This window comes from Cnephaeus nilssonii (assembly GCF_951640355.1).
Source record: "Cnephaeus nilssonii genome assembly, chromosome: 21".
NCBI lineage: Eukaryota > Metazoa > Chordata > Mammalia > Chiroptera > Vespertilionidae > Cnephaeus > Cnephaeus nilssonii.
In genome coordinates, this window is record NC_137092.1 from 26295689 (window position 1) to 26323485 (window position 27797).

The 27797-nt window shown below is 36.6% G+C and overlaps 2 protein-coding genes across 4 annotated transcripts in view; one reads left to right on the forward strand and one right to left on the reverse strand.

Annotated features, from left to right (window-relative positions):
* The window catches only part of TRMT1L (tRNA methyltransferase 1L), a 31844-nt gene extending 31154 nt beyond the window's left edge, over positions 1–690 (reverse strand). For all 3 annotated transcript variants that reach the window (XM_079761339.1, XM_079761338.1, XM_079761340.1), the window contains exon 1: positions 334–690. In XM_079761339.1, coding sequence (XP_079617465.1) covers positions 334–541 — 208 coding nt within the window. In that variant the 5' untranslated portion in view covers positions 542–690. The remainder of the gene's footprint in view (positions 1–333) is intronic.
* SWT1 (SWT1 RNA endoribonuclease homolog) overlaps positions 670–27797 on the forward strand; it is a gene marked incomplete at its 5' end in the record, with an annotated part of 63608 nt that continues 36480 nt past the window's right edge. The window contains 13 exons of the mRNA XM_079762056.1: positions 670–837; positions 4515–4598; positions 6119–6202; positions 8116–8174; positions 11091–11823; positions 13638–13697; positions 15062–15191; positions 15964–16065; positions 16400–16588; positions 20814–20907; positions 22816–22961; positions 25536–25699; positions 27042–27180. Of these exons, the coding sequence (XP_079618182.1) occupies positions 670–837; positions 4515–4598; positions 6119–6202; positions 8116–8174; positions 11091–11823; positions 13638–13697; positions 15062–15191; positions 15964–16065; positions 16400–16588; positions 20814–20907; positions 22816–22961; positions 25536–25699; positions 27042–27180 (2152 nt within the window). The remainder of the gene's footprint in view (positions 838–4514; positions 4599–6118; positions 6203–8115; positions 8175–11090; positions 11824–13637; positions 13698–15061; positions 15192–15963; positions 16066–16399; positions 16589–20813; positions 20908–22815; positions 22962–25535; positions 25700–27041; positions 27181–27797) is intronic.

The window sequence follows — 27797 nt, forward strand, 5'->3', positions numbered from 1 at the left end:
TAAAGGACCCCGTGACGGAAGCTCAGAGAAACTACCAGATTAGGTGTAACTTCCTATTTTTGTACCAGAAAAGGACCCCCCTTGAACGAAGCCCTCAAACTCAGTTTGCAGCACCCCTAGGCCCCCACATAACCTTCATCGCAATGTCCTCGAGGTTGGTGGACATGCCTTCTCCATCCTGTGCCCGTTTGCCGCGCAGCGCGGGTCCCTCCTACTTCCCCATCCCCCTCAACCTTCCTTTCCCATGAAAGCCACCCCAGTGAAGAAGGGCCTCCCCAGCAAGACGCACTTCCTCGCTTCTGCAGCAGAAAGACCTGGGCCTCCTGCACTTACTGCTTTCAGCCTCGTCTGGGGCAGAGGCTGGGGACGGGGACAGGGCCGGGGCCGGGGCCGGAGCCAGGGCAGGGGCTGGGGCTGGAGTCGAGGCCGGAGTCGGAGCCGAGTTCGGGGCCGGAGCTGGGACCCGAGCCGAGTCCGGGGCCGAGGTCGGGACCTGGGCCGGAGCCACCACCTCCTCCTCCTCCTCCGCCATGTTCTCCATAGTTACCGCCTCCGTGCCAGACCCGCGCGGGGACCAGGAGTGAGCTCACGGCCGGGGGTCAGAAAACGGGCTTGGATGCCCAGAGGGCTGGATCCGAGGAGTGGGGGAAAGCTAGCGGGGAGGGCGGGATGCGTGCTATAGACGAAAGAGGAAGAACCCGTGACCGATGCCCGTCAGCAGAAGGAATTAAAAGCCAGAGGCAGCGGTTCACGGTTCCATCCGCTTCCCTTTCCCCGAGGCGTTACGACGCCACCACTCACTGCGCAGAAGCGAACTGGGGGACGGCGACCAATGAGGTAAGAGAGTTCTGTTTCCACTGTGCGTACCCGTTCCAGCCGTCCGCCGCCCAACCGAGCCGAGACTACAATAACCAGCGTGCACCGCCCCGACGGGGGGCGGGGGGCGGGGGGCGGGGCGGAGCCGGAGTTCCAAGTCCTAGGAGAGAGCGAATGCTCCCGAGTGGTAATCTGGAGCCGAGTGCAGAACTACATTTCCCGGCGGGCCTCGGGCTCAGGGGTCTCTTTCCCTGGGCCGGGCCTCTGGAGTCGCCACCGCCGCCGGCGCTGGTAAGGAGGGGAGCTTGGGGGGATTCGTTGACGTTCTGCCGGGCAGGCTCCTTCTGGTGACGGCGGGACCTGGGCGGCAGCCGGCCGGCCTGGGGATTCAGGGGGCTACTCTGAATGTAAAACGGGGCGGGCTAGATAGGTGGGCGGATCCGGGGTCCAGCCAGCTCCGGGAAAGGTGTGGTTCTGGCCCGGCCCTGCCTCTCCGGGGCTGCCCTTGGCTCCGCGTAGATTCCAGTCCCCGTGGTTGTCGAGCGGCTGACGAGTCTGCCTGTCAGCCCGGCTGGTTTAAAGTGGGTGTCCGCTCCGCCGTTCGCACCCTCACCCACACCGTGACCCGATCACTCCTCTTTTGTTGTTCCTTTTGCTGTAACCCACGTTATTCCCCGTTTCTTCCGCGCTGCGCCGTGGGTGTAAGCGTCCGGGGACTAGGGTCAAACCCCCCCGCCCCCCGGCCCCTCTCACGCTTGTATCCAGACTTTTAATAATAACCAGAACTCTGAGTGTGTTGAGCTTCGGCCACTTGATCGATGCCACTCAGATTCCCTAAAGCATATTCCAGGGCGTCCCCAGCCCCCCTGTACGCCTCTTCCTTTCCCCCCGGGCCTGCAGGAGTCCCAGCCGCGCTCGCTGAAGCCCGCCCGCCCGCGGGGCCAGGCGGGGAGGGGGAAAAACAAGTTTTCCGGCCGTTCTGTCCCGGATGGGTTCGAACGTTACAGGCCACAGGAGAGGGGAGCTGCTTTTAGTCTCAGGTGCAAGCCCATGAAAAAACGGGGAAAAGGACACATGAAAACTTACAGGAATGAGTTGTGGCTCACTGCATTTGTCCGTTTTTCCAAGAATCGTTGCCAGACTGGATGGTTTAGTTGAAAGCTTGATTTTCGGTCCGTCCGTCCGTCCAAATCATGTCATACCAGCTGGAAAACAAAAGATGACAAGGGTTAGATTTTAGCGTGTACCTTCTATGGGAGTTTCCGTAAGAATTTTTTTTTTTCCTTTAATTCTTTCTTGTTTAAAGTATTACATATGTGTCCTTTTTTCCCCCATTGACCTCTCCCGGGCCACCCCCACCCCCAGCACATGCCCTCACCACCACCACCCCTAGTGTCCATTGGTTATGTTTACATGCATACAAAAAAAAAAAAAAAGAATTTGTAAGCACGGTTACTGATCTTGAGACATCCTAAAAAGGAATCTTCCGAGTTTGAAGAATTATATTAAGTGAGTGTATTAAATCTGTTGCTGCCTAAATTATCCCAAAGTTTAGTGGCTTAAAATGATAAAACATTTTTTTTACACCACGGTTTCAGTAGGTCAGGAATTCACAAATGGCTTTTTGGGTGTCTAGATCCGGGGTTTCTCATGAGTACATGAAGATACCTGGCAAGGATGTTGCCATGTAAAGGCTTGATTAGGGCTTCAGGATCAGCTTCCAAGGTGGCTCACTCATATTCCTGGCACTTGGTTTTTTGGGAAGAGGTGGGCATCTCCATGGACTACTTGAATGTCCTCATGACCTGGTGGCTGGCTTTCTCTAGAATGACAGAGACATTCTAGAGTTCAGGACAGAGAAAGGCAGAAGCTGCAATGTCTTGACCTAGCCACATACTGCCCTTTAGTAATATCTTACTGGAAACACAGGTCAGCCCTACTTATTATGTGAGAGGGGACCATTCTGGAGGCTGACCAGCACAGGAGGCCTCTCATTTAGTTTATATTTTGGTTTTTACAAAATCAATATGAATTTCACATTTTATCCATATATATAAAAGGCTAATGTGCAAAGTGTCCCCTCAAGGAGTTCGACCAGGAGACCCGGATTTGATCACTTGCTGTGATGTGTGCTGACCACCAGGGGGCAGCACGGAACAAAGGAAGGCCCTGATCGGTCCTGTTTGCTGGCCAGGCCTTAGGGACCCTACCCATGCACGAATTTTGTGTACCGGGCCTCTAGTATAAGTATAAAGCACTTGTCATGGTAAACATACAGGTGTTTTTCCTTCAGTTGTCCACTATCTAAAGTGTTTTTTTCTATTTGTCTTGATAAAAGGTTTAAATTTTAGCATTATTTTGTTGTTGTTTTTTTAAAAATATATTTCTATTGCTTTCAGAGAGGAAGGGAGAGGGAGAGAGAGAAACATCAATGATGAGAGAATCATGGATCAGCTGCCTTCTATTGGGGATCGAACCTGGGCAGGTGCCCTGATCAGGAATCAAACCATAATCTCTTGATTCATAGGTCGACACTCAACCACTGAGCTACACCAACCAGGCTTTTCTCTTCATATTCATCAAATTATTCTAAAAGTTTGATATTATAATTGATCATTCTTTCACTTACTGTGATCATGACTGACCAGAAGTAATTGCAGTTGCTTGATTTCTAGCCTTTATGTCCGTAGTCTCATTATGTGTTACTACCAGCAATAAACGCTCCTTTGGGCTTTGCTCCTAGACCCCCTTTTATGTATTTTCCTGTCCCAACAGTCCTGGTGATGTTCCCAGTTTGAGGCCTCTATGTTCCAGCACAGGATGCTTTTGGTATACTATAACTTGACAGAGAGTGTTTATGACCACAAGGAATGACTATATTTGTCTTAATGCTTTTGTTGGGGGTGGGACAGAGGTTCAGAAACTAACAGTATTGACTTGATTTGGAGCAGGGCTGGAAAGGTGGGACTGGTAAGGGAAGTTGACAACCTGAAATGGGCAAGAGTTGATAGTGGCTCAGAATTAGAGTAAATATTCTAAGGAAGAAAACAGTCACGTATTCTCTCAGCAAGCATTTATAAGCATCTCCTACGTTTTTATACTGCATACTCTTCAGTGAGCTTCGGGTCTAGTAGGAAGACAACCATGTAAGCCAGTATTTATTTAGGTCCTACTATGCTCTACCTTGTGCAAGGCATTTTAATATCCATTGTTTCACTAAAGTCCCTCAAAACCCTCTGGGATAGGTTATCTCTGTTTTACATATAATGAAACTGGGACTCAAAAAATGTGTGTGATTTGCCCGAAATCTCACTCAGTGAGTGACAGTTGAGAGTGTGTCAGGAAAATGAAGACTTAACGACTATGGTTTTGAGGTGTAGCTGGGACAAAATGCAGTAGTCCTGCAGGCAGTTGAAAATGATCACCACATGCTCTAGAGAGAAGTCAGGGCTAAGGGCATAGTTTGGAGAGACATTCCTAAAGTGAGATAGATGAAGTTGAAGGAGAGGATAGATCATTATGAGGGAGAATCCTCCTAATCGAACAATGAGAGAATCCTATCATCTTAGGAATGGTTAGCAAATGGAAATCATTTTGTAAAACTCCAGTCTTTAAATAACTGAAAGAAGAAGAATTTCTAATGTATTTTTGTGGTGGTGTTAAAAATACACATAATGTGTTTTTAATGTTTATTTTAGCTTTTCAAAATGTCCAAAGAAACTTGTGAAAAAAGAGAGACGTCTCAGAGAAAAGATACCACCTCATTACCCAACTTTGATGAAGTAAGAATTCTTTTATTTACTAACCCAAAGACACCCTTTTTAACAGTTTACTTTTGTGTAATGTAAAACATACTCCTCTGTTTTAAAATGACATATGTAACTCTATTGTTCTGCCCTTCTGGCCCAGAAGTCATTTGCTTTTCCCACTCTCTACTTTTGTTATTTTATTTATTCCTCACAACTCCATCAGGTAGGTACTACTATTGTCCTAGTTACATAGATGAAGAAACTGAAACTTAGAGAGGTAAGTAATTTGCCTTGGCATTCCTGACTTCAATTCTGGACATCCTGAGAATCCTCCTTTTCATGGAAATAACTCTCCGTTAGACCTTTTCCCACATCTTCCTTCTGCATTTACTCAGCATTGAGGGTATTTTTCCCCATTGATTTTTAAAGAGAGAGGGAGGGAGGGAGGGAGGGAAGAGAAAGAGGGCTGGAGATTGAACCTACAACCCTAGGTTTGTGCCCTTGACCGGGAATCAAACCCGAGACCCTTCAGTGCTGTGAGACATTTCAACCATTTCACAACACTGGCCAGGGCCAACAATTTCTAAATTGATCTCTTTGCTTCCACCTTCGCTTCCTTGTGTTCTCAACACATCAGCCAGAGTTAATCCTGTTAAAATGTAAGTCAGATCATATCACCCCTTTACTCAGTACTTTCTAGTGGTTTTCCACTTCATTCAGAGGAAAACTAAAGTCCTTGCTGGGCCAACAAAGTGACCTACTCGTCCCATCTCTTCTCCCTCTCATTCCAAACCCTTTGCTTTCCCCACCCCATGGCTTCCTTGCTGCGTTCCAGCAAGCCAGCATTCCTGCCTCAGGGGCTTTGCCCTTGCTGCTATTTATTCCCTTTGAACAGAAAACACTTACCCTACATATTCACATGGTTTGTTCCATCTCTTCTTTAGGTCTTTACTCTTTAAAACTGCGGCTGCCTCATCCCCCACCCCCCAGTATTTCCCATTTCCCAATTCTTTTCTCTGCTTCCCCTTCCCTCCATCCCCCATAGCATAGTGTGACACACTGAATATACTATTGATTTGTAAACTCCTGCTCTAGATTTTAACCTCCAGGAGGGTAGGGACTTTATAGTTTTTTCATTACTCTGTCCCCACTGTCTAGAACGTCTTTGGCACATGGTAGGTACTCAACATATATTTGTCTTGGATCTGTTGAATCAGTACCCAGTGAAAAAGAACTGGATATATGGGTTTGATTTATAGAAGACTGAGTTCCACCATGGCCTAGACACCTCCCAGTGCCCTTACCTGAGCTGTCAGATGGCCTTCTGCTGTAACATTTGTATCCTACCTCATCTCTGGTTTTGGAGCACCTAACTCGAGTTCTGTCTCCCTTCTAGTTGGGTTACTCTTCCTCTTAACTGTTTGTGTGCCTTTGAACATTGTTCTCCTCTGAAATTTATTATTAATGTAGAAAGAATGTTGATTTATAATAGTGATGAAATAATGTGCTTTATTTTGTGCTTTTCTTTCTTTTTTCCCAAATGCCATTCTTAGGATAAGAAAGATAAAAAAACCTCAACAAGTTCTACTAGCTCATCTTGCTCTGTAAGATCCATTTCATCAGAGAAGAGAAAACTGGTGAGTGTTTAGATGCTATAAATAACTCGGAAAATTATTTATATTAAAGTTTGAATGTATACTTAGAAGGCTTATAATATAAAGTCGCCCCTGCTTTTTCATTAGTTTTTTTTCTATGTATTATTCTTACTTTTTGATAACCAATGGAAAGAAAACCAGGTTGATTTTTCTTCTTCCTTCTATTCACCAAAAAGCATTTATCAAGTTCCTTATTTCTTTGTGCTGATAGAACCTATCATTTGGGTTTAGACTACATGGATATAAATTTAGACATTTTAAAGGTCTTTTCCTATATATGGTTGTATTTGTCTTTACAATTTCCTTTTGAAGTAGCCAAGGCAGATACAGTGTTTGCATTTTCAGATTCAGAAGTTGAGATCCAGAAGGTTAAGTGACTTATCTAAGGACATAAAATTGTACAGTAAGTTCTCAATGTCGTTGGTAGGTTCTACGACTTTAAGTGAAACAATTTATAATGAAATCAGTTTTACTGTAGGATAATTGATAGGTTCCTACAGCATCTCATCAATGTTATAACAAAACAATGAAGGAAACAATGTTATTCGAGGACCTGCTGTGCCCAGCGACAAAGCCAAGTTCAAAGTTCTTTCCATCCTCACACAAATAATTGGAAGTAGTGATAGCAGACTAAACATGTGAAGCTGGTGCGTGGGTGGTTGGTGAAGTACTTACTTCATTCAAGTTGAAGTTAGGTTTATGTCAAGATAGCAACAGAGTTGTGGGTAATACGAAAAAGTAGTGAAAGTTCCATGAATGCAAAATTGTGTTTTTAAGAAATGTTTGTTGTCATATGATGAAACTGCTATTTCAACTTACTGTTACTATATTAACCTTCTTAAAACACTGATTTCATCATATTTTGTCTGTTAAAAACCTCCACTCACTTTTTAGTTTGTCATTCAGGATGCTCTTAAATTTGGTCACCCCCTAACTCTTCAGTTTTCTTTTTTCTTCGGCCTCAAAACTTCTGCTTCTATCTAGGCTGGTGTATTTTGTCTCTACTGAATTTGTTCTAATCATCTTTAGCTTTTTAGAATGCCTAGCACTCCTAGCCAAGAATGCCTTTTTCTTTTGCTCATTAATCTTTATTCAGCCTATATTCAATCTTTAGCATATATTTTGTCCACTTTTTAAAAAATATATTTCTTTATTGATTTCGAGAGGAAGGGAGAAGGAGAGAGACATAGAAACATCAATGGTGAGAGAGAATCATTGATTCGCTGCCTCCTGAATGCCCCCTACTGGGGATCAAGCCCACAACCCAGGCATGTGCCCTTAGCCAGAATCAAACCTGGGACCCTTCAGTCCACAGGCTGACGCTCTATCCACTGAGCCAAGCCGGCTAGGGCTATTTTGTCCACTTTTGTTCCAGGTATATTCTAACTTTTGGTGGTTGATGTTTTAAACACTTTACAACTTATTGTCTCCTTTTCTGCTTTTCTGCTTACTTGTATCCTTACATTTGGCTATTTGTACATCTCTTCTACTTCTCTTTATTGTTTTACTGTATAAGCTCTTTCGAAATGGACTATATCCTGTTTCTCTCTTATTTTTCTTGTGTCAAGCACTGTTTCATCCAAATACATAGACAGGGTGGCAGAATAGAGAGTAGACTGATCTGGTTTCAAGTCATGGCTCTGCTGCTACCCTGCCCTGTGACATTGCAGAAGATAATTTGCTCTGTTTGAGCCTTGCCTACTTTATCTGTAAAATGGGGGATGATAATGATGTCCATCTCACAAGTTTATTGGAAGGATTAATTAAACTATTGTATCAACCTATTCACTACCACATAGTTATGGAAAAAAATTGTCTCCCAGTCTCTTTTCTCTGTAACTGTAGTGCCACTGCACAACTTATATTTCTTTAATGATAGACTTTTTTCCCTCCAGAAATCAGATCGTATAGACGTTGTGAACTGTAATATAAAAAGAAGACATGAACTGAAAAGGTAAGTCCCCCCTCCCCTTTTTTACTCTTTTGGTCTAGAATTGTGAGACTAAATATTTAGACTTGCAAAATACTTTACTTATTTGATTAGTACTGTTTTGAATGAAAATATTTCTAGCTACATCACAGATAATAATTTTTTAATTTTATTAATATAAGTTCAAGGAAAAGTAGAGTGAAATAAAAAGTCTATCAGAATTCTACACTATATAAAAGACACTTTCAAATAGAATGTAGATTTTTATCTCAAGTAATTTGATTTTTTCATACCTTTAAAAGATACATAACTTCATTATTATAGAGTAATAGAAGTTAGGCGGCTAATAAAATTTGGATAATTATCTTTTTTTATATTTTTATTAATTTCAGAGAGGAAGGGAGAGGGGGAGAGAGAGAAACATCAGTGATGAGAGAGATCCTGCATGCCCCCCACTGGGAATCGAGCCCACAACCCAGGCATGTGCCCTTGACCAGAATCAAACACTGAGCCAAACCAGCTAGGGCTGGATAATTATCTTTATACTAGAGGCCCGGTGCACAAAATTCATGCACGGGGGTGGCGGCGGGGGAGGTCCCCCTCAGCCCAGCCTGCACCCTCTTCAATCCGGGACATCCCTCTCACAATCTGGAACTGCTGGCTCCTAACTGCTCACCTGCCTGCCAGCCTGATCTCCCCTAACTGCCCCTCCAGCCAGATCGCCCCTAACTGCCCCTGCCAGCCTGGTTGCCCCCAACTGCCCCCCCTGCCTGGTCACCCCACGAAGCCTGCTGTTCAATCATTTGGTCATCCCTCACTAAACCCCCTGCCAGCCTGGTCACCCCATGCAGCCTGCAGTTCAATCATTTGGTCATCACTCACTAACCCTCCTACCGGTCTGGTCGCCCTATGCAGCCTGCTGTTAGTTGTTTGGTCATCCCTCACTAACCCCCCTGCCAGCCTGGTCGCCCCACGCAGCCTGCTGTTCAGTTGTTTGGTCGTCCCTCACTAACCCCCCTGCCAGCCTGGTCACCCCACGCAGCCTGCTGTTCAGTTGTTTGGTCGTCCCTCACTAACCCCCCTGCCGACCTGGTCGCTCCACGCATCCTGCTGTTTGGTCGTTACTGTTACTGTGATGGTGTCCTGGACAATTTGCATATTCCTCTATTATTAATATAGATATTAATCTTGAAGAGAATATGTAGCATACTGAATTGATATGGCTCTAAAACCATGTTAATGAAACAGGATATACCTACATCTAGAGAACTTGGGGAATAATGGTAGGTATAATAGAGGTTATTCTTTGTTGATTTCTATATTCTTTGGATAAAAATTTCAGAGAATTTTTGTGGTGAAGGAATTTCTCAACTCTAATTTGGGTAAATAAATATAAAATGTATAATGCTTGATAAAAGTTTATAAGGTCAAAGTTTCTGAGAAGATAAGCAGTTTTGGAAAAACAATTAAAATGGCGTTATATATATGAAGAAAACTTCTCCCCAGATAAACTCAGTTAACAAAAAAAGCAAAAAACAAAAATTAAAAAATCTAATTTGCCTCTCACTCTTCTTCAGTTTTTTAAAAATCATTTCCATTTTTTGTGATACCTTGCTTCTATATTATCTGTTGAAGTATATTCTGTCACAAATTTTATGTTATATTGACTATCACTTTCTCAATTTTTAATGCCATTTGTGCTAGCATCTTATTTTAAAGTTTTTATTTTGAGTTCTAAAACACTGCTTGACAAATAAAAAATATTTAAAAAAAATAAAACACTGCTTGATTTTTCACTAGTTACCTTTTGTTTAAGTCAAGTTGAATGCCTACTTAAAAATATTTCTGCATTTCTAAGCCCGCATATTTGATAGACTGACATGTTTCTTAGTCATTTCCAAATGTTAACATTTATCTTGTACTTGATGCTTTGTTAGAATTGAATCTCTTTTTTTAGTTTATTACTTTTTTCACCATGATAATTTCTAAAATGGAAATTACTGATAAATCAAAGAATATGAACATTTTTAGAATCTTTATATTTTCAAATTCCTTTTTGGAACTATAATCATTTCGCATTTCCACCAGCAACAAATGAGAGAGGATCCATTTTTCAACTCCTTGCTAATATGTAATGTTATTTTAAAATCTTTGCTAATTTGATAAAAGAAAATGGTATGTTCTAATTAGCATGTCTGTGATTGCTGGGAAGTCAGATTTATTTTCCCAAATCTTTATTAGCCTTTCTCTTTCTTTCTTGTTTTGTTTACGGGCTATTCTAGAGTCTTAGTATTTTTGATGAGCTTTTTATCTTCTAAGGCTAATAAGCTGCCATATATATATACACACACATACATATATATACTTATATATACGTATGTCTACATATGTACATATAGATATACATATATAGATATACATGTATATATATTATATCAAATGCCATTTTCCAGTTCTTTAAGTTTTGTTTATTAATTTTTAATATGCTAAAATGTGAAAGTAAATAGTCATTTACATTTATTATTTTCCCTTGTGATTTTCCCCCCCAGGGCTTTTAAATTTAGGAAGTTCTCTACTAAAAAATCAGATTAAAAAAAAGAAATTTTTCCCCTGTGGTTTTTAAGGGATTGATATGAAGTATAGCAATTATGATAATAATAATTATTTTGCACTTAAATGTTTAATCTATTTGGAATTTATGTTCTCGGGGTATTTTATAAAGCTTTAAATTTGTTGTGTTGTTTTCCAAATAGCAAGCCAATTATTCCAACACCAGTTGTTGAGTGATCCTTTTCATTTCATTCCTAATGTAGTCATTTCTACTTTTTATGAAGTATGTGTCAGGCTAGTTCTGTTATTTCCTAACTAAAATGATACAGTTCAAATTATTATAATCGTGTACAATTGTAATGTAACCTAGGTTTCTGTGCTACTTTACAGACTGAATGTAGACACTGACACTCTAAGAAAGAGACCAAAAATCAACTCGTCATCCCAAGAACCTGTTAAACTTCAAGAAGCATCATATTCAAATGATAACCAAATTATTTCACTAAGTCCTTCAAATGGAACTAAAAAAGATATAAGTAAATGTGTAGATTTTAAAGATATTAAATTGACAAATGTTAGGAGTAGCCTTGACCATGGAGTTAAAAACCTTAGCATTCCTAAAATTGCCAAAGATGTGAAACCTAAAGGTGAAGGCCAGGCAAATGAAAAACTACGGCCTCATTTACTTGCTCACAGGCAGAAGATGAAAGATCTCAAGAAAGAAAGGCACAATAAATACAGAGACAATTTTGAAAAATGTGTTTTGGAAAAGTGCAAAAGAATCCAATTTTCTCAGGATTATAATTCCAACAAGATATTTAAGGAACCCCATGAATCTAGAAGAAGGAAGGTCAGTTTCAAAATCCCAGTAAAATCCCAAGATTCCCACCAGAAGCCTGTAGAAGAAAACATTTTCCTTTTAGAGTCCAGCAAGTCAACGACTAAGCAGAAGAAAAAAGGGTGCCTGGAAAACTTGCAGGTTTCATTAAATTTGATGAAGCAAACAAATAAACATTTGTTTTCAGATTTCACTTGTAAGCAGACTGTTTGTGAGTGGAAAGGAAAATATCATCTTGAGCATCAAGAAAGTAATGATTCAAGTTCTAGTGAACACCAGACCCAGGTAAGGTAGTACAAAATAGAGAATGTAGGTTTTAGCAAAGAGCAATATTGTTCCCATTACTAATAATGATCATAGAGGATTGGTTCAAATTTAGTCAGGAAGATATGTGTTGGTTCCTGTATTTGACCCCTTTAACCCTTTGCACTCGCTTGCTTTTTTCTCGATTCCTTTATTCTACTCGGAATTTAATTTTTTAAATACCCCAGATTTTACAAAGTGCGGCAGTAGAATAAAAAACTGGAGTTTCTTTTCATACAAACTTATTTATTTGGATTTTTTATATTTCAAATTATTGATACATTCAAAGAGTATAAAAAGAGCTGCTACCGATGCTAACCGTGTCGAGTCACACTCGACATCCGAGTGCAAAAGGTTAATTCCAATGTCTTTAGGGAGATATCCTGGCAAATATCAAGGATCCATATAGAAGGGAATGCGTAAAAATGTAGAAATACACAATTACAGATAGTCCTTTAAAGAAAAGCACTATTGCCCTATCCAGTTTGGCTCAGTGGATAGAGCTTTGGCCTGTGGACCCAAGGATCGCAGGTTCAATTCTGGCCAAGGGCACATGCCCGGGTTGCGGGCTCGATCCCCCCAGTAACTGGTGTGCAGGAGGCAGCCAATCAATGATTCTCTCTCATCATTGATGTTTCTATCTCCCTTCCTCTCTGAAATCAATAAAAAATAAACAATAATAATAATAAAAGCACTATGGCCCTGGCCCCCTGGCCGAGTGGCTCAGTTAGTTGGAGTGTCGTACTGTACACCAAAAGGTTGTGGGTTTGATTCCCAGTCAGCACATACCAAGGTTTGGGTTTGATCCCCAGTTGGGTGCATTCAGGAGGCAACTAATTGATGTTTCTCTTTCTCTCTATATATATCCCCCTTCCTCTCTCTCTAAACTCAATAAAAAAAAACCAAACATGTCCTCTGGTGAGGATTAAGAAAAAAAACACACTGTGGCGGTCTCTTACGCTCTTCTTGAGACCCAGGTACTATAGAACACCCAGGAAGATGAATATTAAGTTGTAGAGGAGACATTTTTGCATGATTACTTTCCAGTTACTGGAATTAAAGCTCTTTATAAACTGTTCATTGATCGCAGCTTTATCTGACTTCAAGTCATTTAGACATAGGAGCAGCAAGTAAACATTGTTCTTATCTTGAAAATATTGTCTTCAGCATGTGATTGACAGTAGAGAATCATCTTAGTATTATGTTCGTTGTTTTGTTTTCCTCACAAATTTTTCAATAGATAATTATTTTCCTAAAATAATGATTGTACTTTACAAGGAAATAATTGTATTTTCTGGAAGTAGTAATCCTGGTATGCTTTCCTAAGAGAAAATACTTATTTTGTTGCCTAGATTTTATAGTCCTTTGATACAGACCTTTCTCAGATTGCACCCTATCTCCAGCTTTACAAATTAACCCTTTGCACTCGCTTGCTTTTTTCTCGATTCCTTTATTCTGCTCGGGATTTAATTTTTTAAATACCCCAGATTTTACAAAGCGCAGCAGTAGAATAAAAAACTGGAGTTTCTTTTCATACAAACTTATTTATTTGGATTTTTTTATATTTCAAATTATTGATATATTCAATAACCATCACACTCGACATCTGAGTGCAAAAGGTTAATGTTCTAGAAACTGTGGTTTATATACTACTTTTATAAACTTAGTACTTACAAATCTGTGAGGTAGAAATTCATCATGGTTACCTGACCCCAATGTCAATGGTGCCAAGGTTAGACAATCCCACTGTAGGTATATCCTTCATTCTAAACTAATAAAATTACTTTTCATTTCAGAGTTTTGAAGCACAATGTTCTTCAGTGTCATATGAAAGTATTCCAGATACAGATCAAGAGGTTAATAATATACTTATTTACTTCTAATGTTTTTAATGAAATTAAGTCAAACAGTTTCTATTTTAATAAAAAATAATGACTTTATATGAAGTATATATGGTAATATGAAAATAACACCGATATCGGTCCTGAATCAATATGTAAGTTCTTGTGAAGTCATGAAAAACTTTTTGGAAAAGTGTTTACTTAATCACCTTTTTGCTTTTGTTTCTAATCATTGAATCTGTTTTGAATAAAGAGCATAGAGCCCATTGCTAATTATATCAGGCTTTTGCATGCTTTATGCCTGGACTTGCCAGAATGCAGTTTGATACTAACATTTTTTTTTTACCATTTTTTAAAAACCTGCAATAAGATGAAAATGGTATTCAGTGAAAGCAAGAGTGCAGACGTATTTATTTATTTTTTACCTGCTGCCCCATTTTCCCAGCTAGAATCTCCTGATTGAATGTCATAGAATTATTGCAGATTTTGTGTTCCCTAGTCCTGAATTAAAATTACATTTATAGAACAATGTATTTTCCTGTTTTTAAGGAGACTTTAAAACCCATATTGATTGTGACGGGCTTTTATTTATGACAGTCAGTTGTATTTTTCTGTCTTATGGGCAAGTAACCCTTGATTTTCCCCCTTTGCTCTAAAGCTATATTTAGATTTTAGTTTTTCTTAGAAATCTCAAGCAGAGCATTCCTCATCTATATATAAATACATTTGTCTCCTAAAATACTTTATGGTAAGAATGGGGATGAGAATAATTTAATGTGAGGGTCTACTATGTACTAGGCTCTGTAATAGGAACTTTGTAGCATTTTTTTAATCCTCACAAAAATACTAAAAGGAAATAGATACTTAACATTCCTATTTTGTCGATGAACAAACAGACCCAAGGTGGTTAAATACTTTGCTTGCTTAAGGTTACAGCAATATTAAGAGAAGAGCTTTTTAAAAACCCTGTATATGTTTACAAGTCTGTATTCTTTTACCATGCTACATCCATATTTTTGTCAATGTTTTTCTTCCCATAAACCATCTCATTTTAAGTAAATTTATTAAGAATTCATTGCTTTCGCCAAAACCGGTTTGGCTCAGTGGATAGAGCGTCGGCCTGCGGACTCAGGTGTCCCGGGTTTGATTCCGGTCAAGGGCATGTGCCTTGGTTGCGGGCACATCCCCAGTGGGGGGTGTGCAGGAGGCGGCTGATCGATGTTTCTCTCTCATCGATGTTTCTAACTCTCTATCTCTCTCCCTTCCTCTCTGTAAAAAATCAATAAAATATGAGGGGAAAAAAAAGAATTCATTGCTTTCTAATTAATCTGCAGAGTAAATAATTGAAAATATTTTACTGCGCGTCTTTTACAATTTAGATGCAGATAGTAGAAGAGCTTCATGCTGCACGTGTGGGGAAAACTGTGGATTTGCCTGTGGTCCCTCCTCCTGGAGAGTTATCGAGCATGGAGATTGACTTGGTAGAAGATGATGTGCATTCCTCTGCTGGTATATCTGATATCCATATGATGACAATATTTATAGTCTCCTGTGCTTTCTTAAGAATGAATATGCCATCATTCAATTTCTATAATATTTGGATGAAAAATGTTAAAATATGCTCATTTGAAATTATAAAGAACAGTGTATTTCTTTTAGCTATAGGAATAGGTCTAATATTTGTCTTATCATCATTTATTTTTATATCTCTCATATTATTAGGCAGATATATCTTCTGTTTCTCTTTTTGCCAAGGGGCAGTAATCAGAGTCAAGTTGTTTTTTTATTTCTGCTATTAATCATAACTTTTAACAACTAAGTAAAAGCACTGATCAGAAATAATGCAAATTGCTTTAAGTTATTATATGCCTGGATTTCTTATTTATATAGTAAAGTTTTGATCATTCTTACTAGTGGGAGAAGATAATGATAGATATTATCCAAAATCTATTAGTATACTATTTTGAATTGTATATAAAAATAGTAATGCTATATCATATTCACATTGAATTTTTCAGTTTATTGTTTTCGTGTATATTAACCTGATTCTCTCACAATGGCCCTATAAATTTATCCATAAGCAATTCATAATATTCTACTGGTAGATTATTAATTATTACTGTTCCTTCTCTTAAGAATTGGAATAAATACATTTTTGTTTTTGTTGTCTGAAGGACTTCGTTCTCTTAATGCTATCAAAGTTCTATGATATCAAAATTTTAGTTTTTAAAGAAGTCTATTTTAAGTGTCATGAAATTTTTATTTGGCTCTTTTTCTCTAGCAAATACTGCTTCAGACAAACATCTTCTAATTGTTATTGATACAAATATTCTGATGAATCATCTCAAATTTGTTAGAATTTTGAAGACAACAGAAATCCCAGGTATTTATGAAACATATTTACTGATTCTGACTTTATTTGAGTTGATATTTTATGTTAACAGTAATATGGGTATTTCTCCTTCCCCCAGCACATTTCCTTTTGGATATACTATTAAGCATATATTAAGCATAATCAGCTTAAGTTAAAAAAAAAAAAAAAGAGGTCCTTCTAAGGTTAACCTAGCTATCTAAATGGACTCTTTTTTAATCTCCAATAGTATTTATTTTTGTAACATTCTTTTGAAACATCTGTTTTTTATTTCCATTTTTTATATATGTGTGATTTAGTAACTAAATATTTCTTGACTTCTAAGACATCTTCTTTATTTTTTTAGGCTTTGACAGGCTTGTGTTAATAATTCCCTGGGTAGTTGTACAGGAGCTAGATCGTATGAAGGCGGGAAAACTATTGAAATATGCCCAGCACAAAGCTATACCTGCGGTTCGTTTCATCAATGACAGTCTCAAAAGTCAAGATAGAAAACTATGGGGTCAATCAATACAACTTGCATCTCAAAAACTTTGTAGGTATTGCTCTGTCGTGTACTTTCTGATTAAGATTTGTTGGGACTGATTCATTACTGGAGGGAAATGGTGCAAAACTTATAAAAAATTTATAACCATTGCCATGTAAAATGGCAGGACATAGTGATTGGTTGGGGTATTCTATTAGGCTTGGTTTGGAGGTTTTTGATTTTTAATTTTATGCTCTCCTAGACCTTCTTAGGTTATGCCTATATTTCACAGATAGTGACGTATGGTTCTATGTGCATAGTTGTATATAATATACTACTTTGGATTCTTTTTTAAAAATACTATTATTGCCTTGGCCGAGTAACTCAGTTGATTAGAGTGTCGTCCCCATAATGCCATGATTGTAGGTATGATCCCCGGTCAGGGCACATACAATAATCAGCCAATGAATGCATAGCATAAATAAGTGGAACAACAAAAATTGATGTTTCTCTCTCTCTCAAATCCATTAAAAAATAAAATTTAAAATTAAAAAAATACAAAAATATAATAAGAACAATACCATTATAGAGTGATGAGACCTATAAGTGATCTAAGTTGCTAATCTATCATTACATGCAGTTGGTACGGTATAGAGGCAGGCATTGTCTTCCTCTAGTTTGTCAGAATCCGTAATAGGGAGGTGTCTTTATAATAAAGGTCTATAGGTTTTCTCCTGATTTGATTTATTTCCATATTAGTTTAATTCATTTTTAAATCACTCTAGCCTTAGAGCCTTTATATTTTATAGAACTTTTTTTGGTGGGGGGAGGGGAATGTGTGTATAAAGAACACTGTTGCCTCTGCAGAGTTTATCCATCCATTTAGAAGATTTATTTAATTCTTTAAAAATTTGTTTCTTCCCAATTCAGAATTATTTATATATTAAGATTTACATTGTTATAAATATCCTGGATTTATATTGTCTACCATACCCATATTTACCACAAGATATGAAAGAATTCATTCTAATAGGAATATAATTATGGTATTAATGCTGAGAGGGCTTTTGGCACAGCTGTTTAGTCTTACATTTAGTCTTTTGGCACAGCTGTTTAGTCTTTTGAAGAAAAAGGGCCTCCACCGTTCATTTGTTCATTCCATTTATAAATATTTATTAGTATATTCCAACTACAATACTTATGTACTTTAAATAGGAACTTCATGTGATTTATTTAAGAGCCTTCAAAGGAAAATCTCAAATAAGTATCACTTAATAGAGTTTAAAAATATTAAAATGTTTGAATACACTAAATTGAACACCTTAGATGGCCTTTTTCTCCTTTTTTTTTATAGCATAGGTGGAGATTTATTGAAAAACAAGTACAGACTCCCACATGGGGAGAGGGAAGAGTCCCACAGAACAGACTCCCACGTGGGGAGGGGGAAGAGTCCCTTTTTTCTCCTTTTTATTATGCAAAATTTCAAATGCAGAAATAGAGAAGATAATATAATGAATCCCTTTGTACTTATCACTCATTTTCAGCATTTGCCATTCTTGTTTAGAATCTCTCACTTTTTCTCTTCTCCCCTAATTCCTGGAACTTCTGTAATAGTTTGAAGTTAATCCCAAATATCATATCATATTATTTTTACCCATAAATACTTAGGTATGTGTTGGTAACAGGTAAGATTCTTTTTTAAACAACCACACAATTAACAAAATTAACCTCTTATGTAATCCATCATTTCAGTAAAGTCCTGGTGCTTAATAAGAGAGAGGAATTTTGCTTACTCAATCTTTTTTTTAGTTTGTTGATACAAATGATATTTGATTATATAATAATATAGATAATTATGTCCATTATTTTCCAGACCCTTTTCCAAAAGCTTTACACCTAATATCTCATTCATACCTTACAGTGCTGTGGAAGATAGTCATATTGGCCCCATTTTACTGATGAGGAAATGAGACACAGAGAGGTTAAGCACTTGTTCTAGATAAAATTTCTTCCATAGATTAACTTTGATAATTAGTTTAGAAGAGTTCATTTGAGAATAGATATTTTGGCCACTCTTAGTATTTTTAGATGCTTACTGTGTTTCTTTTGACTTTTCCATTTTCATGTGCTTTTTTAATGCTTTGACCTCTTCAGCCCGTGCTTTTTGATGGTTAAGGAGGATAAATCAAAGTAGCTGTCTTAAACTTCTGTGTTGTTTCAGTTTCTGGGTGTCTTCCTTGAACTCCATGTTTCACTTTAATATTTGAATCTTATTTGACCTTAATTTTGTTAAGTTGCTTTTAGTTATAAGGTTGTAGATATAATAATAGATTATTTGTGTAATTGTCTAGGTCAGATAATATATAAAGTACTTAATGGTTTATGGCTTAAAGTGGTGATAATTCCTGTATATATGAAAAGCTTATACAAATTGATTAGAAAAACTAAATATGCCTTTCCCCAAGTGAATGAAGATTAGTATTAGGTAATTCAAAAAAGGAAGAAATACAATTAGTCAGCCCTTTGTTCATTGCATATATCTTCCTGTCTGTTGGCCATTTTGAATGTTGTTAATTTCTTTAACTTTTTTTTAAATTTCTTTTTATTGCTTCTAAATTTAGAAAGTTACCTTCCCCCAACACCTGCTAGGAGCATTTACATTGCTTTAGTGCTTTGGGAATTATGAATTAGTAACTTTTCAGGAGAGCATTTATCAGTGTATATCAAGAGGCCTAAAAATATAATTCTCTTCCTAGAAATATATCCTAAAGAAATAATCAGAGATGCTCACAGTGATTTACATAAAAATGTTCTTCACAGCATCATTTATACAGCAAAAAATTGAAACAACCTGACTGTCCAACAATTGAAGTTACATTTAATGCTATACTAGATGAAAGAATACTATATTTTAAAAAATGTTAATGATGTAAAATTAAAACTCATTGAATAAATATTTTATGAATATTCTTGTGGTTTTAGGTGTGTTTTCCAGCCCCATGTATCCTAGAAAAAGTGGTAGAACAGATATTCTTGAACTTTGATACCTTTAGAGCAGTACATTATAACTTTTAAATCTTCTTTTGTCTGTTGGATTCAGTGACTTAAACTTATCTAATGATTTCGAGCTGCCTACTTTGCATTATTGTGATATTTTCTCTGTGAGCTAAAAGAAGGAAAATTAGCTGCTCTAATATGTCTGTCTGCCTCACTGGTTGTCTGATTAAAGAATTGAATTAAATCTCCTTCAGGCTCATGTTCTGAGATCAGCTGAGTTATGTCTAGACTTCACGATGAGATTATGAGCTCCTAAAGAGTTTGTCTTTGCATATCCAATTACTTAGCACAGTGATCTGGCACAAATTCAGTCCTGTATAAGTATTTATTGCAGAAATGAATGAGTTTTCTTATTTGAATGTTCAGAGGACTAAGTATTATATGGTAAAGTTTAAGGAAAACAAAACATAATCTGGTAACATTGCTCATTGGCTAGTATGTTTTGAATTTTAGTGTTTAAGGGACTTACCGAGTGCTTATATCAGTCTTTGGGTCCAGGCTCCCAAAATTATTATCCAGAAGTGGGTCTGAGAGTATGGTCCTGCTATCTGTATTATTGGCAAGCACCCTGGGAATTCTGAGGCAGGTAGGCTAAAGACCTAGGAAAAGCACTGTTTTGGTTCTATTTCTGCACATTCCAATATCTGCACAAAAACCAAGCTTTTATCACCTGCTTTAAAGCTAGAAGAATGCCAGAGGACACCCTGTCAGCCTCTGATAAACATTTGTTAGAGATTATTTTTGTGTTCTCTGCCTTCTCCTGTACATCTCTAAATGTTATTGCATTAGAGAATAAGGAAAAGCAGGCCCATGAAAGTGGTTCTGTTGCTGGTAGAATAGTTGCTCATAATCTTTACAGATCTCTTTTAAGTTGACATCATTTTAAGCATGATATAATCATAATTTACTAATAACCTCTAATTGACTGAATTGAGACTAGAATTCATAGCTTTTGGTTTCTAACCCTGATCATATTTTTTGGAGTTTATTAATAGGTATATCCTAGTCCATATTAGTAGAAAACTAAAAACTTTTTCAAACTCACAACTATATGCTGCCTGAGTTATAGGTCCAAAATTCTTAAGGTATTGTTTTGCTATGTCATATCTTCCTTTTATTTACAAGGATTTTTTTTTTTGTTTTAGATGTTTTTGGTATATAAGTACAGCTCAGATTATACATATAGTACCCAGATTTCTAGTGTGCTGAATGTTAATTGTTTTTACTAAATTTGCAGATGGATTCAGTGATGAGAACAATGATGATCGAGTATTAAAATGCTGTCTTCAATACCAGGAATTATTCCCTAGTTCTCTTGTTATTCTGTGCACGTAAGTTTCATGGTCATTTTATTCTTTTTTTAAAAAGTAGCAAAAATTGGCCCTAACTGGTCTGGCTCAGTGGATAGAGTGTTGGCTTGTGGACTGAAAGGTCCTGGGCTTAATTCCAGTCAAGGGCACATGCCCAGTTTATGGGCTCGATCCCCAGTGTGGGGCTTGCAGGAGGTGGCCAATCAGTGGTTCTCTCTCATCATTAATGTTTCTATCTTTCTCTCTCTCCCTTCCTCTCTGAAGTCAATAAAAATATGTTTAAAAAAGTAGCAGATTGTACCAAAGAATTTTTAAAAATCATACTGAATCTATCATACCAAGGATTAAAACAATGTATACTTTATAAGTCTGCCAGTAAGCATATTCAATTATATTTCATGTTCTTTTTTTGAATTTTATAAGGTTCTTTGAGCCAAACTGATGACCGTACGTTGGGGACCAAGATTCCCTCTTTTTTTTTTTTCTTATTGAGGTATAATTGACACATAGCATATTAGTTTCAGGTGTACAACAATGATTTGATATTTTTTATATTATTAAATGATCACCAAATTAAGTCATTAACACATCCATCACCATACATAGTTATAAAAAATATTTTTCTTGGGATGAGGACTTTTAAGATCTGTTCTCTTAGCAGTTTTTGAATATGCAATACAGTATTATTAACTACATTCACCATGCTGTACTACTCACCTTTTTGCTATGAAAGATTTAAATCTCAAGTAGATGAGTTTCATTTCAATTTAATTTATGTATAATATTCAGAAAACTTTTGAAAAGCATGGAAATATCAGTTTATTATCCCAATGAAATAGTTTAGAAATAAGAATCTGACATTTTTTAGTTATGTGGCAAGAAGGTTAATTAATTGGTACATGAGAAAGGGGTCATTTGTGTTGTAGTTGTGTCCTTGGTATCTGGATTGGAGTCCTGGATCTACCACTTGCCAGCTTTGTGACTTTGGAAGGTGGCTTAACTTAGTTTCCTCTGTGTAAAATAGAGGGAGAAGAAGAATACCTGCCTCATGAGGTTATTGTATTTAATCACATTATATATGAAGGACTTAGTGCCTAGTATACAGTGTGATCTCGGAGGTTTTTCCCCCCCTTCTCTCTTCCTCCTTCTTGCTTTCCTCCATTCTCAACTATTGTTTTCATAACTTAGCTCTGAGGTGAAACTACCATAATGCTAACCAAGATTGCATTCATCATGTATGAGAAAAGGCTCTGGGAAGCATTTATCTCAGTCTGTTGAGATCTTGTTTCCAGGCATAGCCTCTGTTTAGCTCAAATAAAGTTTTATAAAAATTCAAAAACAAAAGAGAGCGAAAGGCTCTGAAAGAACTGAGAAGAACAGTTTTAATTTCCTGTTTTAGTCTGAATTCTAATCACTGTAAAACAGAGTATTTACAGTTTCATGATCATTCATGCCTAAATTCTCTGTGAAATGGAGTGATTATGGAAATGAATGGCCCTAAGATTTTTCTTGTAATGGGGCTTGGTCTGTAATTATTTTAGCTCTCTTTAAAGATAGTTATTCTTTTCGGTGTTAAAGGAAACATCACAGATTTCTATCTCTAGGTTTTAAATTGTTTTGTTTTTTTTAAATCTACAACATATCTCAGAGTTTGTTGAAGCTGAAATAGAATTATTAATATGCTAATCATTTTGAATTTAGATTAGCTAAAGTTGAGCACTCAATATGTAATTATTATTCTTTAAAGCTCATATGATGTGATTCTATTGTGTGTTAATTCTTTTATTTTCCCTATTTAAAAAAATTGGTCTCTTATTAATATATATGCTGAGAATTACAAACCTCTGATTAGATCCTATGTATTTTGAGTTGCCATGTGATTTATCTTACAAAAAAATAAAATATTTTTTTCTCTTAAACCAACCGTAGGGATGATAGAAATTTAAGAAACAAAGGCCTAATAAGTAGTGTGAAGTCACTCAGTAAAGAAGAATTGAGTGCAGAGTTCTTAAATTTGTCTCTGAACACAGTTATATGTCATCAGCCTTGTGTATCTAAGCAACAATTGAAAGCAGGTAATATTACTATGAATAACTAGAAATGTATCTTATTTTATATACTAAGATTATTGATAACAGTTGTAATTATATAAAAAAATTTTTATCTTTTACATTTAAAATAACATTAATGGTAATACAAAAGAAAACTTAACAGTATTGTCTTTTACATATACTTTTACAAATTAACTTGAATGTTTATTGTTCACTCACACAGGTTTACATATTTATAGTTATTTTGTGCATACTATTTTGTACCTTGCAGAGTATACTTTTTAAATTAATAGTGGCTTAGGGACATATTCATTTGAAGTAGAAATATTTAGTTTCTTTATTTTACTTATTTATTTTTTTTAAATATATTTTTATTTATTTCAGAGAGGAAGGGAGAGAGAGAGAGAGATAGAAACAACAATGATGAGAGAGAATCATTGATCAGCTGCCTCCTGCCCGCCCCACACTGGGGATCGAGCCAGCAACCCAGGCATGTGGCCTGACTGGGAATCGAACTTTGACCTCCTGATTCATAGATTGATGCTCAACTGGCTGGGCTTTAGTTCCTTTTTAAAATTAGCTTCATATTCATAACCTTCTATTAATACTGTAAAAACTCAATAATAGAAAAACTTGGCTCTAGTACTAGTTCTTTTTAAATTAATAGTTAAGAAAGCTAAAGGCTTTTTCCCCCTGATCAGAATAATCTCTTTTTCCCCAGAACAATCTGTTTTATAATAGAGTGTGATATTTGATGGAGTATTATATTAAACCTGACATAATTTAAAAACACATACTACCTTTTCCCTCTGTGGGGAAAATAATTATTAAAATCTCTAATATTGTCTATACTTTTATATAAAATGATACAAAAATTCATATATACATTTGCTACTTATTTGACCTTTCTGGTAGTAAAATTTCTTTAGTCATAATATTCAAAATGCCATTTAGAAGGAATAATAGGACATTTTAGTTTATAGTTTTTGGGGGGTACCATGCTTTTATTTTGCCCATTATATTACTGTTATTTTAAATTCTTAGTTTGTGTTTGTAGAGATAAGCCAGTTAATATTTTTAATTTTACCATAAAGAAATTGTAGTTGTTTTCAGGTATCAATGAAATGATATAAATTAAATTAACAAAACTCATTTTAAAAGGGTTGGGTATAAAGGTAGTTAAATCAGAGATTTTGGTCCTTTCAAAACAGTTTATTGACGTGAGCTTCAGTTGGAAAGATATACTACTTTTTGGAAGTAAACATATTTTGATCCATACTTCTTAGTTTTCTACTGTACACAGAATCAAAGCATTCTCATGATTTTTCTTTTTGAAAATAATAAAATCAAAATTGTAGTTAAAAATATCACACACATTTCTTTTGTTTAATCCTCACTTGAGGACATTTTCATTTATTTTTTTGAGAGAGGGGAAGAGAGGGAGGGAGAGAGAGAGAAAGAGAGAGAGAGAAACATTGACCAATTGCCTTCCAAATGCACCCCAACTGGGGCCAGGGATCAAACCCAAAACTTAGGTATGTGCCCCAACTGGGAATCAAACCCGTGACCTTTTGGTGTACGGCAGGGGTGGAGAACGCCTGGACTGTGAGCCATATGAGGCCCCCGAATCATTTGGTCTGGCCTTGCCAAGGCATTAGGGGTGAGTTAATTAAATGTTTGACCAAATACAGCAGGCTAATTTTTAAGTTGCTAATTTTGTATGGCCCATGAGTGATGTTATAAATATCCAAATGGCCCTTGGCAGAAGAAAGGTTCCCCACCCGTGGTGTATGGATGATGCCCCAAACAACTAAGCCACACTGGCCCTGGCCACACACATTTCTTGAATTTTTATTTCATTGACACTATTTAGTTGCCTTTTGTCAAAAAGAATAAAGCATTTGCTAATATAATACGGTTTATGTTGCATCTAAAACAATGATACTAGAGATACATGTTTCTAAATACTGATTTTAAAATAAAGTATTGGTGCCGACCCTTGTAACCCAGTGGTTGAGCATCAACCTATGAAACAGGAGTTCATGGTTAGAGTCCTGTCATGCCCTGGTTATAGGCTCAATCCCCAGTAGAGGGCGTGCAGGAGGCAGCAGATCAATGATTCTCTCTCATCATTGATGTTTCTTTCTTTTTTTTTAATTCGCACCTGAGGATATTTTTCCACTGATTTTTAGAGAGAGGGAGATACAGAGAGAAATATCTATATGAGAGAAACACATCGATTGGTTGCCTCCTGCACGAGCCGGGCTGGAAGGAGCTTGCAACTGAAGTACGTGCCTTTGACTGGAATCAAAAACAGGACCCTTTGGTCCGCAGGCCAACGTTCTAGCCACTGAGCCAAACTGGCTAGGGCTCATCATTGATGTTTCTCTCTCTCTCTCTCTCTCTCTCTCTCTCTCTCCCCCTTCCTTTCTGAAATCAATAAAAATATATATTTTTTAAAAATTATTAGTTTGTTTTATAGGTAATTAAAATACTAATTATATACATAAAATGTTTATTATTTATAGCCAAATACTAATTACATATGTAAAATATTTACTGTTAGTGTCCTAAAAAAAGCTTGTAATTGTTTTAAAGAGCAAACACCTTTGGGAAAGAGTAATGAGGAAGAATCTGCAAATTCTGGACTGCTCATTCTACTTGAAGGCATAGTATCTGATCTTGAAAAATCTCTTGGAACAGCCTTATCTTCAATATTAGAAACAGAAATGAAAATTGCTTTTGGAAACCTCTGGATGGAGGTGATTATTTCAACTTTATTAGTTGAAAAGTTCTTTTTTATTGCTAAAGATTGGTTACCTTATTTTAAGAAATAGTTCTCGGTAAGCTTTATAGTAATAATCTATATCACATTATATTTTTTCTTGAGATAACATTTTGAAAATTAAATGGTAGACATTTCCAAAAGATTAGGACTACTAGTATATTTTATTAGTCATTTAGTGAACAAATATTTATTGTGCATCTACTGTGTCAGACACTTTGCCCCCATGGAGCTTCAATTGTATTTAGAAAATTTCTCTCAATCAGTAAAACACCACATTTTTCAATGGTGGCTTTTTTAGTTTAATGCTTGTTTGCTGTTCACATTTATAGCTAGGAGAAACATTAGTCCCTATCAATTGTAGATTGTGTCTATTCCAGATATTTGGTGAGATACTAATATTTGCTTATAATGTATTTGCTCTTGATTATATTATCAAAATTAGGAAGAATGATAACATTCTAGAATGGTTTACTTAAAGTGCATATTTCATAACAGACAGTAATTTTATATGAAGGACATGCTGACGTTTTGTAGTACTAAATGATCAATCTTCTTTATAAACGTCTTTGTCAGAGTGTAGCAGGCGTCAATTATAATTGACAACTTTTTTCTATAATGATTTTTTTCACCAATTATATGAAACTAATTAGATTGAATTCCTCAGAAATGACCATGTTAAAAAGTAGATTGTTGACCTTTGCTAATGAAAATTATGCTTCTCATTAGAACTGTTTTCTTTTTGCACATGTAGTTTCTGAAATTATAAGGATTAATACTGATAATCAGTTTTACAAAGGAATTTGTAATGGAATCATTTTAAGATTATGCGTGGCTTTGAATAACACATTTTTTAGTTTAAAAGGAATTCAACTAATTATATTTTTCTCAGAAATATATATTGGTTTTCCTGAATAGGTACAGTTGACCCTTGTACAACTTGGAGTTTTGAAAGGTGATGACCACTCATGCAGTTGAAAATCCACATGTAACTTTTGACTCCATAAAAACTTAACTACTAATAGCCTACTGTTGACCAGAAGCCTTACTGAGAACATAAACAGTTAACTAACACGTAATTTGTATGTTACATGTATTATGTACTGTATTCTTGCAATACAGTAAGTTGAAGAAAAAATATTAAAATCATGAAGAAGAGAAAATACATTTATAGTACTGTTCGTATTTATTGAAAAAACTGCGCATATAACAGGACCTGCACAGTTCTAACCTGTGTTCAAGGGTAAACTGTACTTTTTTAAATAATAGGAATAATAAATAAATCAGTATATGCTGATTTTTTTCTAAATACTTTTTAGATGCTGTACTTGAAACCACCGTGGACTCTAATGCATTTAATACAATGCTTTAGAAAACATTGGTTGGCTGTATTTGGATTAATTATGGAAAATAACTTGCTTTTAACCGTTGAGAGCTTATATGACAGTCTCTGTAAAGGTATGAATCTTTTATTTTGTTTTCATCAGTGTTAAAGTGAGACTAGCAGACATAGTCCATGGAATGTGAAGATAAATTAATAAAAATTTTGTCAATTCTTAATCGCTTTTACTTCTCATATCTAAAGGGAATTTGTGGCAGCTGGATGCATAGAGCCACCACAAATTGCTTTCCCAATTGAAGGTGGAGAGGTTGATGGGAGCATGGCAAGTGGTGGGCCTTTGGCCTTCAACCCCAGCCTTAGCGAAACAGCTTTCTTTTATCTGTTTATATATGGAGATGCCATGTAGGATATAAAAATAATGTTTCTCTGATAAGAAGAAAAAGATGTGAAAAGCACTGATCTAATGTTATTAAAGCCCATGTTTTGTGGTCAAGGAAACTAGCCCTGAGAGGGTAAATGATTTGTCCAAAGTCAAACAGAATTGTCGTGCTATATATACCTTTAAAAAGCAAAGTAAAAACCCAGGAGATTTAAAGTGCCTAGTCAGCTCCTTATGACTTATACAAGGTAGATTTTGCATGAGTACCTATTTTTCACAGTTACCATTTTTAAAGAAAGACACTTTTCAGGCATTGTGTTTAACTCTAAAAGTTATTTATTAGGGGTATCTATA